Source organism: Mycetomoellerius zeteki, unplaced genomic scaffold, assembly GCF_001594055.1.
Source record: "Mycetomoellerius zeteki isolate Tzet28-1 unplaced genomic scaffold, Tzet1.0 scaffold99, whole genome shotgun sequence".
Taxonomy (NCBI): Eukaryota; Metazoa; Arthropoda; class Insecta; order Hymenoptera; family Formicidae; genus Mycetomoellerius; species Mycetomoellerius zeteki.
The window spans coordinates 368,446-386,759 of record NW_017258032.1 but is presented as its reverse complement, the minus strand read 5'-3'; the positions used below and the strand labels follow the sequence as shown (position 1 = coordinate 386,759).

General features: G+C 36.1%; 1 protein-coding gene across 1 annotated transcript; it reads right to left on the bottom strand.

Annotated features, from left to right (window-relative positions):
* Window positions 1–1,335: 1,335 nt before the first annotated feature.
* LOC108731036 (uncharacterized) lies at window positions 1,336–14,510 on the bottom strand (the record flags this gene model as incomplete). Its single annotated transcript, XM_018461083.1, has 4 exons — window positions 13,860–14,510; window positions 10,141–10,345; window positions 2,777–2,881; window positions 1,336–1,440 (listed from the first exon to the last, which is right to left on the bottom strand). Coding segments are annotated over exons 1-4 (622 nt in total), but the record flags the coding sequence as incomplete, so codon positions are not given.
* Between the last annotated feature and the right edge of the window lie 3,804 nt (window positions 14,511–18,314).

The window sequence follows — 18,314 nt, the reverse complement described above, 5'->3', positions numbered from 1 at the left end:
TAGAATTTTACGTTTACGTAGTTTCCATTTTATAATAATTTTCTAATATTTTAAATTCAATCTGAAAAGCAAAATGTGAAAAAAATTAGATTAGAAAATAAAAAATTGCCCTTTTAAAAGAGCCATAGAATTTTGGTGAAACTGGAAATTTTCGAACCAGTCTTCAATGACACAAAAAATTCCTATATTTTTAAGAAATTTTTTACTGTAAATCAACTTTCTATTAACTTTCTATTCAATATATTTTTAATAAAGTAGTAAGTAATACATCTAAATTGCGTCCATTTATTCCTTTCCCTGAAATAAATTCGTAAATTTCGCCTTCAGATTGACTATACAAACTTCCTGTTCTCCTTTAAGGCGTGTAATATTTAAACGGAACAAACAATTCGTATTAAAGAAAATAGATACGTGTAGAACAAAAGTCAAATTGTTGCCATTAAATCTCAAACGTTATTTTACAGTGTACGATACAATCGTACGTGATCGTGTCGGATGTTACTACGTGATATCTAGAGCACGTAAATGAAAATAAACGCGTTGCTTCTCGGGACTATGAAAAATCGGTAATCAACGACACGCGAGATATCTTGTTAGCGACACGTGCTTTGCGAATTGTCGCCCAGCGAAACGAGTAATCATCTTTCGCTCGTGCGAGAAAATCATGCCAAGATATTTCCTTTCCCATCACATTCGAAAGAATTCTTTGCGGAATCTTTCATCGTGTCGTCCTTCCTCGGTATCCATCAATGTCGCGCGTTTACATCGCCTGGATAGATCGTCTGCTGTAATAATCTGTCGCTTTTCCATCTCGTTTAGCAAGATGGATTTCTATACGCGATGCGCGTCTCTGTGCACTTTCAATGCATCGCGGAATTGCACTCGCGTGAACAAATGGCAATGACCATTGCTCTGAGTAACATCGGCAGCCGACGGTTTTCCATTGAGCGGTTTTGATTAGATTTACTCCGCTCGTTGCATTAATATCACGTTCCCTGACGTTTACGATTGAATCTTACTTCTATTTCCGTTTCTTTCTATTTACGTGGCGTTCCTTCAATCTCATTGTTATTGCATTAATTGTGTTAATAAGACAGCGCAATTAAACGATAATTAAGTATGTTAAACGCATCAATCAAAACCTTACTTTAATAGTAAAAAAAAAACTTCATTTCTATACGTAGGTTCAGGTTTTTTTTTATCAAGCATTGAAAAGATTGACTTATAACGTTCGCAAATCCAGCCTTTCTGCTTTGGTTGAACTATTCGTTCAGTTTACATATGTATCGTGCTATCTACCAAAAAATTTACAAATAAATTTGAGGTTGTACTTACTAAAGTAGTTAAGGGTCTCCCGGATCTGATCCGGCGATAATTTCAAATCGACGTCCTCCGATTTGAGGGCAGGCGCTGGGATAAACCAATCGGCGTTCTCGTATCCTGTAAATACAACGCGACACAATGAAAAATAATCTCTTAAAAATCTTGCTATTAATATCGCGTGCACACATTATCATCATCATTATTATTATCATCATTATCATCATCATCATTATCATCATCATTGACGGTCATCGCGCGATCCGAATTCGAGCAATCTAGATTACTCCGTCTACTGAAACGGAGATTGCAAAAATGTGTTAAGCGCCTCGGTCTGCAAATTACTTTAAAGCATACTAATATATACTCGGGGCAACGTATTAACGTACTAATTAATGCGGTAATCGTATCCGTTCCGAAGACGGGTAACAAAAACGCCATTGCCCGCACGTTACAACTCGCGCGGAGCGCGGCTAAATGTACTGTTTCTAATTAGCCGCAACCCTGTCGGGGACGTATCTTTTACAGGCTTCGCTTTATTGACGAGACACGCGATACGGGCCACCATAATCAAATTAATGGTTCACCATCTGGCACGTGCCACATTATTGCTCCTAGTTCAACGCACTTGGCGAAAGATCACGCAAGTTCTTTCTTTATACTTCCCTACAATGTTCTTTATACTTTCACACTTCTTATGCTCTCTTTCTTTACAACATGCGATCGTACATGAAGTTCGTTGTTTACCTACTTTCGATATTATTAACTTATCTTTCTCATATTTTTATACCTTACAATTACAATATGTCTTTTTACGGTGCTTTCCCTGTTTCGAATGACGCGTTGCAATTTCTTAACGTGACCCTTATGCTCGGTACTTCAGGGCTCCATAAAACGTTCATTTACGAAATGCGTTTCTAGACAGTTACTGGACAGGCTTCCTCAGTTAATTAGAACGCAGGAAATTCGATCGGGCGCACGGTGTGGTCTTCTCTACCTATATTGATTTTCAACATCCCACTTTCTCGATATATCAAAGACGAGTCATTACAGTAAAAGTTTACAATCATCTATAGAACTACGTTAATGTTTTTTCTCCTCGCGGAAATTACGTTTAATACTCAAAGCGACTGCATATTGTCGATTTTATCAATCATTATCGAATATACGACTCATCAAACTGATCAAGTTTATCCGGTATCTGATAAACTCGTCGAGATTAGCACGTTTATTGACGGTTGTATTTTATCATTGCCGATAAATTCTAGAATATAAATTCGATGATGTCTAGAATACAAACTGTTTGTGTACGTGAAAAAAAAAACAAAAGGAATTCAAGGTTTCTCCGACCGCAGCGAGCGGTCATGCACTTTTTCGTTTTGCATTAAACACACGCTTTACCTTTCACCTCACGTTTCTCGTTTTCCTAAGAGAAATAAGTAGGAACGGAGCTCACCTTGGAACTGCGTTAAGGTGTCGGCTCGGAGACGATATCTCGGTATTTGCTCTTCCAGCAGGCTGATTATCTCGACTTCTGGCAATTCCTCGCCGCTGCATACATCTGCAACAATCAAGCGCAGCATCCACCGTGGCGTTACTAACAATAAGTGCGAAGGCGCGTTCATTATGCGCGCGCCATAAAACGCGGTTCCGCTTCGAGCATAATTGAGCGCGCGTGCTACGCGTCATCTCGCGACTCGTCCCCTATATGCGGGAGCTCGACGTCAGGTGCGATGGGAATGTACGCATTGTGCGTATCCGCGTTGGGCGCACTTGCGAAAGAAACAGGAAAAAAATCGCGTTTAATCGCGTCGACTTGTTTCACACAAGTGCAAAAATTAGAATGATGACAAACACGATTCAATAATAGCGTTGACGCAACGTTTAAGTCAGTGATGCGCAACTTAAGGGCGCATTTTCAGAAACAAGTAAAATCTTGCGGATCGCATGTTTATTTCACTCCCTTACTTCAAAAGTGACACGACTCAAAAAAACTCGCTTTTGCGTTATTATTATTAATCAGCTAAGTAAACATTACTCTATCAATCTCATCAAAAGTGAACTAACTGAACTGTGTAAAAAATTGCCAAAATTGTCATAATTCAAAAAGAATAGGTTTTTAAGGATTGTAAAACGAAAATGAGAAAAATGACATTTATAGTTTTTCCCCTTTTCTAGGAAATTTAATTTTCTGAGTTGTTATACTTTTAAAATAAGAGAACAATTTCATTGGTAAAATAAAATAGAAAATATGATTTTCGACTATAAGCCGACGGCGGCCGACAAAAAATTCACAGACGGACCACGAGTTGCGCATCACTGGTTTAAGTTATGAGAGATACTCAACTGGTATACGTTTTACTAAACAGCAAAAATAGACGAATGCGATAAGATGGAAATATATATATTCGCATCATGCGCATGAAACTCGCATCGTTTTCATGAAAATGAGAAGGCGCGAGCGAGAGGCATGAATTTTCATGAAATAATATATTTTGTAATATTACAGCGCACTTTATGCTTTTCAATCGCCCTCCTCTTCATCATTGTGCAACGTAGTTGCACGTAGTGACAACACGTTATCATGAAAATACCTCTTTTATTATTATTACAAAGTTATTTTCTATCGCGCGTTACGTTGCACGACCGCTTAAAATTTTCTACCTGCGGTGTAAGACAAGAGTGCGTGACTTGAGTGACAAAAAGCGTTTGCTTGCGGTACAGCAGAAAACGTGGAGGAGGAGGAGAGATTTCTGCGGCTTACCACAAATGAGGGGCCCTTCAACGGTTGCATACCACATCAACATGTTTCATGCGAAGCGCATGTAACTACAGACCTTCGGAGTCGATCACCTTTTCAGGATACGATAAACTTCGAAGATGCTAATATTTAGTAATTAGAAAATAGAAAATTTAACCAAACACTGTCACGTCTGTTTGTCTTTGTAACTGAAATTTAAATAAAATTTCAATAAAAAATTCATTCTAATTTTGATAGAAATTTTTCACATCAAGTTGTGTGTGAGTTCAATAAAGATTATTAATCATCTCTACACTGTTAAATTCATTTATGTCAAATTATACCCAAATTGAGTTATTTTTAATTATTTCTGCAGGTCGCCCCTGCTCTTATTTAGCATGTCGTTAATTTAATTGAAACAATGGAATTAAGAAATTTATAATTGAAGAAGATATATTAAATTTGATTCAATTTTAATTATTTACTAAGAGTATATGTTAATATAAATGTTGTTTATTTTGAAACTAACTACACAAATGAATTGATTTATACATTTTGACACATGGAAATTAAAAATTATTTAACACAAGGGATTGTACAAAGGAGTAATCAGTACTCCTTTGATATTTAATGATGTTTAATTAGAGGTTTCAAATTTTTTTTTTAAATTATATCTTAAATGTTGCCGAATAATTTATCCTAAAGTTCACTGAAGATGAAGACGTTACACTCGACAGAGTCACGCTTCCGGGTTACTCGAGATTTATTCCAGACGACGCTATTGACAGCAAAAAATAGTACTACTGACCTGACGTTGTACACAATTCTTAAGAGATCCTCGCACAGTAGTTATGTAGTAAGCAGAACGCATCGCCGACCGAGAAAAATCACAGGACTTGGTGAGTTTTTCTCAGGAAAACGCGGCAACGCAATGTATGTAACGCCGGCTCAATTCTACAACTGCTGATGCTGACTACACCGGGAAACAACGTGAGTCTCGATTTCAATGAACTTTGTACCCCTCAGAGTATAGTTTTTCGCCCTATCCCTCTCTCGTGAGACAGAGATGACCCGCACGAGAAGAGTATCTCGCTCAATCGCGCTGCACGAACTCATCGTGAATTTAACACATAATCGCGATGATGCTTCAGATTAGCTGCACCGATTGTTCAACGCGTGAATGCCGGTGTGCGCTTTTCGCGAAAAATTATGAATTTCTTAGAGATTTCATTAATGACGAAGAACACAGTTAGATCGTTGTAACCGGTTCCCAACGTTCTTCGTTCGAATTGAATTGTGGAAACCAGATCCCGCAAGAATTGTAGATTTAAAGGTACATGATGCTACGCTACACGAATTACGACACGTCGAAAAAAAGATCGAAAAAAATCATCGTTTAAAAAGGAGTAAAAATAATTTTTGTGCATGTGACTCAAATGACGATTCATATGAGATTCGTAAGAGCAGATGAAACATTCCAATATTAACAAAGGTATAAATTTGGTAAACTATCAAATATTTAATTTGATGTCAATATTAACTTTACATCCAATATTTTGTATCAATTTCGCGCGTTTAATATTATTTTACTGGAAAATATAAATTATGGAAATATATTGAAGGTTTGCCAATCTTGACAGAGCGTTAAAATATTTTATGTATTCGTTGTAGTTATTTTCAAGCTAAATTTTGAAAAATTGGATGAATCGCATGTGAAACAATAGAATTTATCTATAATAACAGAGGTTTAATTATCAAAGAGAATTTTGTTAAACATAATTTGCTTTGTGTCTAATTTTATGTCAATTTTAATTTTACTTAAACATTTTATGTGTGTGTCAATAAAGTAAGTGAAAACTCGACTGAGAAATGATCAATACAAATAAATAAAGGAGATATTATATTCGACCAAAGTAAATCTTGATACTTAATATGTCAGTTTCGTGCGTTTATTGCTCGGTTATGACAATATTTTATTAAAAAATGTAAATTATAAAAATAATAAAGTAAATTTTATTGCTCGTAAATAATTTTTTTTAAGCCAACTGAACGAATATTTTTCTATGAAGTTTTTATAATTTAGTTTCTCCATATTTTTGCTATATAAAAAAAACTTCGTTAGAAAAAGTCTTTTATTAATTAAAAGATATAAATAAAAAATAAACTTCAGCTTTCGTTATCTGTTCCATTTATATCAAATATTACATAAGTCCAAATCTTATTTTTATTGTTCTTAAATTAGATTGTACACGTTTTGACTTTTTCTCAAATGTTTATGGAACTATTGTGTGCAAAAGTATTTTTTGGGATGTGTAATGTATGAATGTGAGTATCGCATTGAGCTTGGAATTAGCGTTTAATGAGTCTAAGAACGGTATTCATAGTCCGTTCTTATTTTAAGACTGTCTCAAGCAATGTCTTAAGATGCTAATACAGATCTCTGATTGCAGCTTATGACATCTTAGGACTGTATTCAAGACAGTCTCAAATATAAGAATCGACAATGAATACTAGCCTAAATGATTGTGCAAAGATGCGGACTAGTTATCACTGCAGAAATGATAAAAATACCATCAATGTAGAGCGCGTGCTGCCACATACTGGCAATCGTGTGCAACAAGAAGGTAAATCGTCGGTGCACTTACTACAGAAGATAATGCCTGCTAGTTCATATCAATACCTAATACGTTACCAACAGTAGATCGTATTGGTAAAGGGAAACAAAATGTAATACTATTAATTTTATCATACATATGTATAACGTATTTCATACTATTTATACTTTCAGTAGACCTAAATAGAATGTAATCATCAGAATACATTACTTGTAAAATATACATTACAGTGTATATGATGTTTCAGCAAATGCTTTTATGAATTTAATTTTAAATGAAATGCTAATTTAACATAATAAATTATTACTTAGTGTACAATTAATAATTAACTGTCAACAACAACCGCAATGATAATTATTCATGCCCAGTCGATAAAAAACTATTTAATTCCGCAATTAAAAAATATTAACATTCAATCTCTTTGTTATTTTTTCCTGCCGATGAAACAGCTTCGTTTCAATTTTGTTTTCTAATCACGTTTTACCTCTTTGTATGCGAAACGTGTAATAGCGAAAAAAATAATCATTCGCGCTCGAAAAATATCGTGAATGGATATCGTACCATCTCGCCACTTGCTTAGTACAGTCTCACGTTTCTCAAGGATCTCTCTGAGCTTCGCTGGGCCCTTAGGCCTTCTTGCTTCCTTTGTGCCTAGGTACATAATCTTGTGTTCGGCGCTGGCCGAATTCTTTGCCCTTTCGCTCTCTTCATCAAAGCACCTTCTACCGCTATCAACGAAGTTCGCTGCCAGCAAGATTCACGAAATTCAATTCCGGAACTCACAGATTACGTAAAACGAAACAAAATCATCGCGGTGCATCAGCGATTGAATGTTTTGTGAATTTATTGTCTCTGATAAAAAAAATCTTGCATAATTAACTCCCAAGAAGACGATTCAATAATTTTACGATTTGATTAATGACAAACGTAAAAATGTTCATAATTTTTATGCTCTCTATTTTGCAAAACATACAAAAAACTTTGTTTCTGAACTTAGTCTTTATATAGAAATAAATATTTTGATAATAAATCTTCTCCTATTTTTAAAATGAGTATTAAATTTTTCACTCAATTTTAAACATATATTAATTTAAATTTTTGTGATACAATAAAAAAAGCGCAATTATCACGTTTCAAATTAATGTTATCAAATATTATAATAGTAAGTGGGAACGTATGATTGATCCAATAAACTATCGAAGTATGTTGGCGATATGTCGTTGATAAACGCTTTCATCTGTGAATTCTTTTTTATCCGGACAGCTGCGAAGAATTAAATTGTGTAACAGGTCTGCGTGCACCTTATCGTATGCACACAATTATAACGAAATCGCTAGTAAACGAGTTAAACGACACGGTCGCGCATAGCGATTATGTATGCTCCACTAATTACATTGAACGATGAATGACGCCCGGCGTCGTTTATTCTGGGTGATTACGCGAACAAAACTCTTCGCGACCTATCATTAATGACGATGCGTTTGCGAACTCGGGAAAGACGTTCTTTTTGAGTCGCGAGCCGCCGAAGAACTCCGTCGAACGTACGTCGCGATGGAGGAAAATAGCAGCGACCAGTATAGCTGGAGCTTAGCCAATTTTGATTTCCGTGATCGGGTCATTTATTGAACGAAACTAATTTGAAAAGCTAAATTTTTCATTTCGCTTTAAAGAATTAAGTTTCAGAAACATATGCTTCACAACAGTGAATACATAGAGCTCTTCTCTATTAATCTTTAATTAATTTTTTAGCGATTTTATATAACTAACGTCTTTTTCTCTTGAATCCTTAAATATATTTGAAAAAGTTGTATTCTAAGATTAATCTTAACCTTATGGATTTTCTATAATAAGCCATTTCCTAAACTTTAAATCTTAAGTCAAAAGAGAACCATTGAAATTATATATAATCGATTATTCTTTTTACATTCGATTGAAATTGGTCAATTTCTTACATCTTGATATAAAGCTTAGGTAATGGCTTATTGTAGAAAGCCAATTAGATTTATGATTTTTTCAATATTTTCTGTATTTAAGTATTGGACAAGAAGATAATAATTTGTTAGAAAAAAAGAAAAAAATATTATTTTGGATTAGTCAATTCTTAAAATGGAAACACTATTTCAGCTTTATGATATATTTAAAAAAAACAGGAGGACCGAGCTTGCGATCGATAAGTTTAAATCTTCACTGATGTAGCAGTCGCTTTCGACAAGGTTGCTGGCAAACGGCTCGAAGTCAACCAACCAAAAAAAAAACATGTGTACGGCGTATACGCATGCATTATATAATAGACGGGAATAAACTAGCGTTTGCTAATGGAACGAATTTTAATTGCATATATTTCATGAATTTCTTCACCGCTAAAATAACAGCTAAATCGTTGGTGTAAAAATTTGCACTTAATCCAGTAGCTTGAAAAAGCCGATCGATCGAAAAATATTTGGAAGAAATCACATATGTTTTTCGCGAAAGAATGCACGAAGAAATGACGCGTTGATTTAGATTCTATATAATGCCACAAAAACTAACCCTTTGTAGGTCGCCTATTTCGAGATCTGAATAATTATACTTTCGATAGTTTGGACACGTCGCGAAATAATGGTACCTTAGAAAACTGTTTCGAGAATATTATCGATCACATTGCAATCAATACGAAGCATATATCGAAGATAAAAGATACTCACAGATATTTGCAATAACAAATCGTAATGACAACCAACATTTTTAGCATAATGGTCATGATGATGACGACGACGACAACGACGACGATGAAGATGATGATGATGATGATGATGATGATGATGATGATGATGATGATGATGATGATGATGATGATAATAATGATTATGATGCTGACGACGGCAAAAATGATGATGATGATGACTAGAACTATAACGATAATGATGATGACGTCCATGATGATGAGAATGGAGCGTGGCGTATTATCCGCCGGGCAGGAGTAATCATCATTTGGCTCAAGCCAATGGGAAACACCATGAGGCTTGGAACAGGTAAGCCACTTTATAAAACTCCTCGTGCTAGCACCGTCAAAGACAGTTTCTCTTCGTACGCTAACAAAGTAAGATGTAATAAATCCGTACCTTGAACGCGTGAGATCAACGTGCTGTTCTTCGTAAAAATCAGTTTGTTTACGCGAGAAATTCTCGTCGGAAACGACAAAAGTTCTCATTGCACTTATATCCGTCAGCCAGTTGAATCATCGTCACGTTTAAACGAATCGTGTGTTTTAATCACGTCTATATTAACCATATTAATCATCGATCACTATATTTAGAAAAACTACAGTTTACAAGTAACGATTCTGATCGTGTTGTGAAACTAGTAGATACACACTCACAATAGATACTAAGTGAAAGAATCAATATCTTGAGCACCGTTCCCGTGACATCGCCCAAGCGACAGCTGGTACGTATATAAAAATGGTAAAAATTTCTTTCGTCTTACCCGTGATAGTCTCAGCGTCGCGTGTACTAACGGGACTAACTAGCTTCTTCGATGACCTTGATGCCTGGAGAATCGCCCTTGCCGTGGGTGAAACTTTCAGAGAGGCGGCGGATGGTCGGATGGGGCCTTCGGGCCGCTTTGGACCCTCATCTTCCACGGTGGCCAGCTTGGACGCTGTAGCGAAGAGCGATATCGCCTCGCTTTCCTGAAATGCAACTTTATATTCAGTGTTTTCGTGACCAGATTAGAATAGTAATTTAGATCAATGCGCAAAATCTCGAGAAATTATTTTTTATTTTAAACTACTTTCAAAAATCATATTTTCGTACATAAAGTTGTTGAAAGAAGATTCCGATATTTTATGACACTTAAAAGCTCGCGATAACTTTTTCCAAAATCTATTCCCAACTAACTTCGTCAGCAAATACAATTTTGCACACTGAAAGAAAAAATGGTTTCAATTATTATACCATTTAATTATAATTTATAATCATTTTTGGTGTCAACTGTATACTTTTGATAAAACTAAAATAATTATTATTATTATAGTAGTAATAATTATGTATGTGTGTGAAAATGAAACTCCTAATCACAATTTCGTCATGCAATTACAATCACCAGACACTTTTTTTCAGTACATGTTTTTAATGCAGATTCTTTTAATTTCAGATTATGTACATTGTAGATCTATGAGTTCAGAGAACACGAAAGAAAGCGCGTTCCTTTACGCGCATGTCATCGCCAGAACAAACACAAAGTATTTTTGAAAGGGGGGTTTCACCTTCCTCACAAGACCCTAAATACCCATCGGGAGGAATCGGCGTTTAAGCCGTTGCGCTTATTTAGATGGTAGCGCTCCGGCGGACACGTTCATTTTGCTCGTCTTCCGGTTCTAGTTTATTTCAGGACACTGACTCGAGACGACACAGACATTTCGACTGTTTTTGCAAAAGTATAAAATCTACTGAATGCTTGTTATGTCTTCTCACAACAAACATCGCTGATTTTACTAGTGCAATTATCGATATTAATTTTAATCTTTAAATAGGTGTAGATGAACTGCTCATAAAACACATTCCAAAAAATTTCTATTTTTATAATTAAATTTTTAAATAATATTTACAGATTTAAATTTATTTATTCTCTTATGATACAGAGAAACGTAAAAATAATGAACTTTAAGATTTCTAGGCAATACTTTTTATTATCCTTCTCCAGAACAAGGTTTTTACGATAATTATAATAGAATGTGCTGCTATGACCACCTACCTACTAGTACTTAAAGGTTAAATTTATAAGTAAATATAGAATATAATTCTAAAATCTAAAGCTACCCGCTGTCAATAAATTACTTTCGGTAGCGAGATCATAACTTTATAGATTTTAAAATTATAAAAATTAGATATAGGATAGAATCAACATTGAAATCGACATTCAAAGGATCAGTTAAATTTGCATAAACACATGTAACAAACTCTCAATATTTCGTTAATTTTAGCAATCTTGATTCCCTTGCAGAAATTTCTTTGTTATTGATATCTTATCAATGCGAGCGATAAGGCAACAAGAACCGCTCATTTATACGTCATATTAATCGTCATTACGTTTATTCTCGTTAACACGTATACCGGTGAGAATTAAAACATCCGCAAGCTTTAATATTACGTTCCACCTTAATTTACGCAGAGCACGAGCAGAAATATCTAGGCTAAATGGGCGTTACGTAAAATTTTCAGATGATATTTATGAGCAAACCTCAACGTCACAGTCGAAGCGGTGCAGCTGCGTGACCGGAGGTGCTCCGAAACGCGTTTTGCACATCTCTTTCGACGCGCCAGTCAAGGTTCGTTAACATTTCGCCGTCAATTTCACTTTTTGATCTTCTCGGTGGACTTGGCTACGCAAGGCGGCACAAGGTTATGAGAAATAATACTATATTGATATTCTAATGCCACTGTACCTACTATACGCGAGGAGAATGGAACGCGAAAATGTCATAAGGCAGATAATCGATCTCCAGTTGATATCCTATTGATAGTATTCTTGTAGAAATTAACATGAAGCGATAAAAATGATTGAACGAAAGCTGCTAGTGCACACGTGTAAAAAAAGTACTGTACGAAATAAGAAAAGATAAAAATTGTCCGAAAGCTCGAATATAAATGTGATAAAAATTGATTATCAACCGCGTGAATTGAATAAATACAGAAGCTCTTATCGTACTCCGACGAGACTAAAAAGAAAATTTGAGAGGCGTTTCTTAAAACAGAATCAATAAAAAATCTGAAAAGTTAATTTAACTGTAACTTTAAGCACTTTGATATCTATCCTCAGGACAGAGCGAACACTAAAAAGCTAATTCGTAATGGCAAATAAAACATGAAGAAGCCCCTCGTTAACTTCACAAAGTAGTCACGAACGTATCTCTATTTATCTCAAGCCTATCGATCGATTATATGGATATTGATCGCATACTATATTTCATATGAGTAAATACGAGATAATGCATTACTAAAATTAAATGCGTTTCGCAAATTCAGAGAATCTCTCTGAGATAGCTGACAGCTTTCGTAGGGTGGGAGAAAAACCAGTCCACTCATTTATCATTTCGGCATATGGTACTCTAAATGAGAATTTTCGTCATCACCGAGCGTAATAATGAGTAAGTGGCTGCAACATTGATTAAAGCAATCGTGACTTTTCTTCATAGTCAAACACACTCTAAAAATAGCGATGCCTATATAATTCTCACTGTGTTGGTGTTAATTAATATTAACGCCAATATGATGTGGATTTAACATCATGGGTTTTAAATCCACACCATGGTGTTGATATAAACACCAGAGGTTTGAAATTCACACCATGTTGGTGTTAATATTAATACTAACATAAGTGAGAATTATATAGACACCGCACGAGTGTTAAATCCATACTAGAGGTGTTGAATTCATATTGATATTTTTTAGAGTGTACGAAATGTCTTAAAAACGTGAGAGAACTAATTAGGTAATTTTACATTTTACAAGATTTAAAGATTTTACAACGTGACACAATCCACGCGATTCGATGCAATCTGTAGGATATGGGTATGGTCAATGTAATGCTACAAATACTTTGAAGCATTCTTTAATTGGTTAATTCATAAAATTCTTTCTTCTGGATTGGTCAATCAAATGCTTCAAATAAGGTTAGTCCGATAATTCTTAATTTCTCGTTCGTGAGTCGTTTTTATCGCGTTCCCTTGGCTGTTTTTTTTTTTTTTTTTATTACAATTCATTTTCTCGGCAACACAAAAATTGTCATAAGTGTTTATCGTAAGTCAAGAATCAACGTATATAAAGCATATGGACCTACAATGAGAGTAATATTACGCAGTAATTACTACTTATAGCTTAAGCTATAAGAAATTGACCAATCATTATAGTTGATTATTCTCCTCACATTCGACTGTGATTGGTCGATTTCTTACTGCTTACAACTTTACCACATAACTCCAATTGCAGACGACCCTATAGCTTTGAAGTTTAAAGTAATAACGAAATAGAAAATCCAAAATGTTGATTTGCTTACTGCTTACTGCTCAAGTTTTTTTGTGTATCATAGTCTTTAAGACTCTATTGGAGGTAGTTACAATAAATCCTGTGTTGACTTACGACTCTGTTGGACAATTACGACAAGTTACGACAAACTTTGTGCTTACGCTATTTCTCGCAACTTACAAAGGGATTTGAAAAAACGGAGGATAGCGGCACCTCCACGGGCTGATAAGCCATCATCTCCGTGCGCACGTGTCGGGCTAAAGATCCGTCGTGGGAAAGATCCGATGCGGCGTCCCTCTCGCATCCTTGCGACTTGTCGCGGCTCTTAAAGACGCGCCGCGCTGAATTGCGGCGCGCCTCCGCGAATGCGATTCCTCGCAACAACATCGCGCGACGTCGATATCACATCATGAAAGAAAGGTGTTTTATCGCACTCGACAAATAGAACTACGGTTTTGTCAACCCTCGGCGATAAAAAGGAACACTGATCGATTCGCGCGAGGTCTTTGCTTATGCTGATGTAATTTAAACATCAAGATTCGCACGACGCGATCGAATCGAGGGAATAGTCTACGGAGAGATAAGTCCGCAATTGTTAAATTTGCAACTGTGAATGGGCAAAGAAATTTGTACGAATACGGTAAAGTGCAAAAACGCGCACGCAACTGTTGTAAGATTCGATCCTTCGCTCGGATAACTCGATCAGTTCTGCAGGATCGAGCCGATATGTAAGAGCAATATGAGTTTTGCCCGTTATCAACGGATACTGGCTGATAACGAGGTACAATCTCATTTGAAAATGCTTGCTCGGCGTGTTTCGCACATGGAGTGAAAGTACGAAAAAATGAAAAAGAAAAGATTTAAAAAATTAGCGGACATATACCAAATAATGAAATAAAATGCTACGGGAGTAGCATTTTTTTTACTTAGGAACGTTACATTCGTAGATTGTTTTTGAAATAAGATCGCGAGAGTCTTTAAAATGCACACCGTCGATTGCGCGAATTTGTATACAGATTGCGACACTCATAAAACGAAGAACTGCTGCTGTCAGAATTGTTAATCATTAATCAAAGACGAAGTTGAATAATTTCGTATCGGACTGTACCAATCTTATTCACCTAGCTTTTTTTCTCATTCATCATGTATTGACCTATACTATGTTAATTCGCACGTTTATTTTTTTTATAGAACTCCTGCATCTAATTAAGCAACGTAATAATTACAGATTAAATGACTTTATACATATGCTTTTGTAATGATCATACTGTACGTTGATATAATTTGCATATTGGATCCCAAATAACTTGCCTATTGGTTTCAAACTAGAATGCAAACATCTTAATTATCAAAAATTATGCGGGAGATGCGTTTCTTTAAAGTAATTTCATTATTAAGATAATTTTTATGTGAAGATTAAAATCTCATTATTGCAAGCGAGTCTTGTTTAATTTATGCTGCACGTGGAAGAAGTTTTTTGTACGTGGTACATATATGTGTAGCACTCTGATCAAGAAACATGATGTAACGCGCTATAAACATAATAATTGAAAAAACGTATTGATGTTTGCTTTACACTTTTCTAAGTAAAGTTTCTCTATGTTGACAATTTTTTATTCAAAAAACAAGTTGTAATTTTATATTATATATATGATACACAGAAAATAAAAATAAATATAATTTTTGTACAAAATAAAAAAAAAAGATTTCAGAAAAGATTTGATAAAAGATTTTAATTTAGATGCCATATAAATTTTAGATATTCGATAAATGTATACTTTTTAATATGTTTAATACACATGACTTTTTAACTTTTAAAATGTTTTATACATTATGTACAGAAGGAATTGGGAACTGTAAGCTGTGGCTGTGTCTCAGTCGCGATTCGAAGAGCGAGCCGACTCAATCGCGGAGTGATCCCCGAAGAAGCGCACATCGCGTTAACAGAGCTGACATTCATCATATCGAAACGCTTTCTACACGGACTGTACATTGCTAAGTCCGTCGTTCGACTCCTACCAAGATTAAGGTAATGCTCGGCTGATATGATACAATAGTTATGTAGTCTTTTCAGTGCTCTATGGTGCTTCCGCTGGATGGCCGCGACATTTACGAGACCTTAGTGGAAAGAAAGGTACGATCCTATTGTCACATCCCTTGTCACATGATTCGCACACGCTTAATATTACTCATTTAGATGAAGATTAGATTAAATGTCATCTCTGAGAAAACCAAATGGAAACGAAGAAAACTTGCATCTCTGAGAATTAGAAATCTTAAGAATTATGACTTTTACTTAAAGCTTACTTTCATATATAAATCCTGCACCTTAAGTCTTGCGACATTAAGTTTATAAAAATTAATTCAATTAAAACATTTAAAGAAATCCCATAAGAAGACCATAAGAAATCCCATAAGAAGACATAAAGATAAATATCTTTTATGGAAAAGTCAAAAAGCTCACCGTAGCGTAAGATGAAATTTTTGGTTTCCGCTATGGGAAACCACTACAATCACCAATGGAAGAAGTCGTGCAGAGACTGAAACAGTAAAAGAGCATATAATTAGTAACTTAAATTTTGCATTAAAGCTACATCTAACGATCTCAAGCTTTTATCATATTAAAGAAATCACTCTTTTTGTAAAATTGGCTAGATATGCAATTCTTATCATGGTTGCGTGTATCATCCTTTGTCTACTAAATGCATTGTTCGCTTTATCATCAAATTAGTATATTTACTATCGTGTCATTCTGTGTCCTACTTGGCAAAGATCTATACTTCGTCCAAATGTAATTTCTGTAAGAAATAACAGTTGCAACATTGTGTCTAAAGTGAGAAAGAGTTTTTGCAGTGACAGAATCATAATTATAGAAATCATGTCAAATAGAAATTGTTTGTCATCGAATAATGTCTTCGGTACAGAAATGCTGGAAAAAAAATGAAGCAAAAGGTACGGTAGAAAAGAGGTGGGAAAATCGCAAAACGGAGCCCCTTATCGCAGAGTTTATCTCTCTCTCGCTTTTTTAGGTTATAAGGATATTATATCTCAGAGAGAGAGATACTCGGTGCAAAGTACAAGGTACAAATGATTACAAGATACTTTAACTATCCCGGATACACCTGTCCGCCCCTCCCTGCGTGTTTTCACAGGCGGGGTGAACAATAAAAGCCCGCAAGCGATTCGGACGACAGTCGAAGGATCAGATCAGCTGTTGACGTCGCGAATCGGTGACGCGTGCATCGAACTAACGTTTACGGGGCCGATACCTCGCGGATCACGAGCTCATTAGGTGTTTTCGTATAAAGGAACTCAGTGATGACTGTGCTGAGTGCTCCTTTAATGTATCGATTGAATTATTCTCGCAGTAACCTCAGGCGAACTTGGACGGAAATAGGTTAAAGGACGGCGTCGCCGTTAAAGGACGGGACACGGGACGGCGGATTCGATCGCTTACCGTGCGTCGATGTCTGCCGCACATTCTTATTTCTTGCTCGAGAAAATATACAGAGAGATACGCGTCAACGCTACCGCGTGCACGTTCACGTCACTGACATTTCCCCGGGACGAAGCACCGGGACTGACCGGGACACAGCAGTAGCACCGTACACTCCCGCGCGTCGCGTTCGCCTCCAGGACCGTGGCGAGTGGACCGAATGACGTGAAGCAAGTCACGAGACGAAACGAGTTGAAGGACGCGCGCGGACGAACAAACGAGCCGAGAGTCCGAGAGGCGCCAGGCCGCGGCCGCGTCACGGTAGACCGACGTCGAAAGTATTACGTTAAATATAGGATGCAAAATCGTAAGGCCTACGTGATCCACGAGCGCCTCGCGAGATGCGCATACGACCGAGCGATACTCTCGGCGCCGTTTATCGCCTCCTGCCTGAAGTTAGGCGCTTTACGGCGCTTTACGATTCGAACGCGTCGTGGTCGTACCTTGATATCCTATGCATCGTGACTATAGATTTGTATTTGTATAGACAGATCGCGCGCATTTTTTGTTGAAACTTGAATTAGCATTGGCTGCGTTCAGCAGACTCAACAGTTTTGCAACCGTTTTATGATTGTCTGCTGAGATAGGACCATTCTTCTAGATCTAAAAGTATGATCCAATTAGCGCGAAGGAAACTTATAACAGTTGCAAAACAAACGTTCTGCTGAACGCACCCATTATTAAGAGAATAATGATTCAGATGCTTTCCTTATTCAATTTACAAGGAGAGGAAAATAAAAAAGAGCAATTGCCTTCTTTACTTTTAGGCCGGTATTCATAATAATAAGTTCTTATTTCAAGACAGTATAAAGCCTATTCTACAATTGTGTAGGCGTAGTTGTAAATGGTTGTAGTTGCAAAAATTAATCAGTCATAGTTAAGTACGAAGAGAATATTTTCTTCGAAGAGACTGTAGTTCATCAATTCTAATATAAATGCAGTGGCTGCGTTTAGCAGAAAAAGCAGTTTTGCAATTGTTGTAAAATATTTTGATATGATTGGTTTAAGCCCGGTTGTTCCACCTTTTGGTATATTTTACCTGTTGGGTAAGTAGCAAGATTATCCAATTATATACGCGGATTGCCAGCTTTATCTAACAGGTAAAATTTACCAAAAGGTGAAACAACTGGCCCTTACAT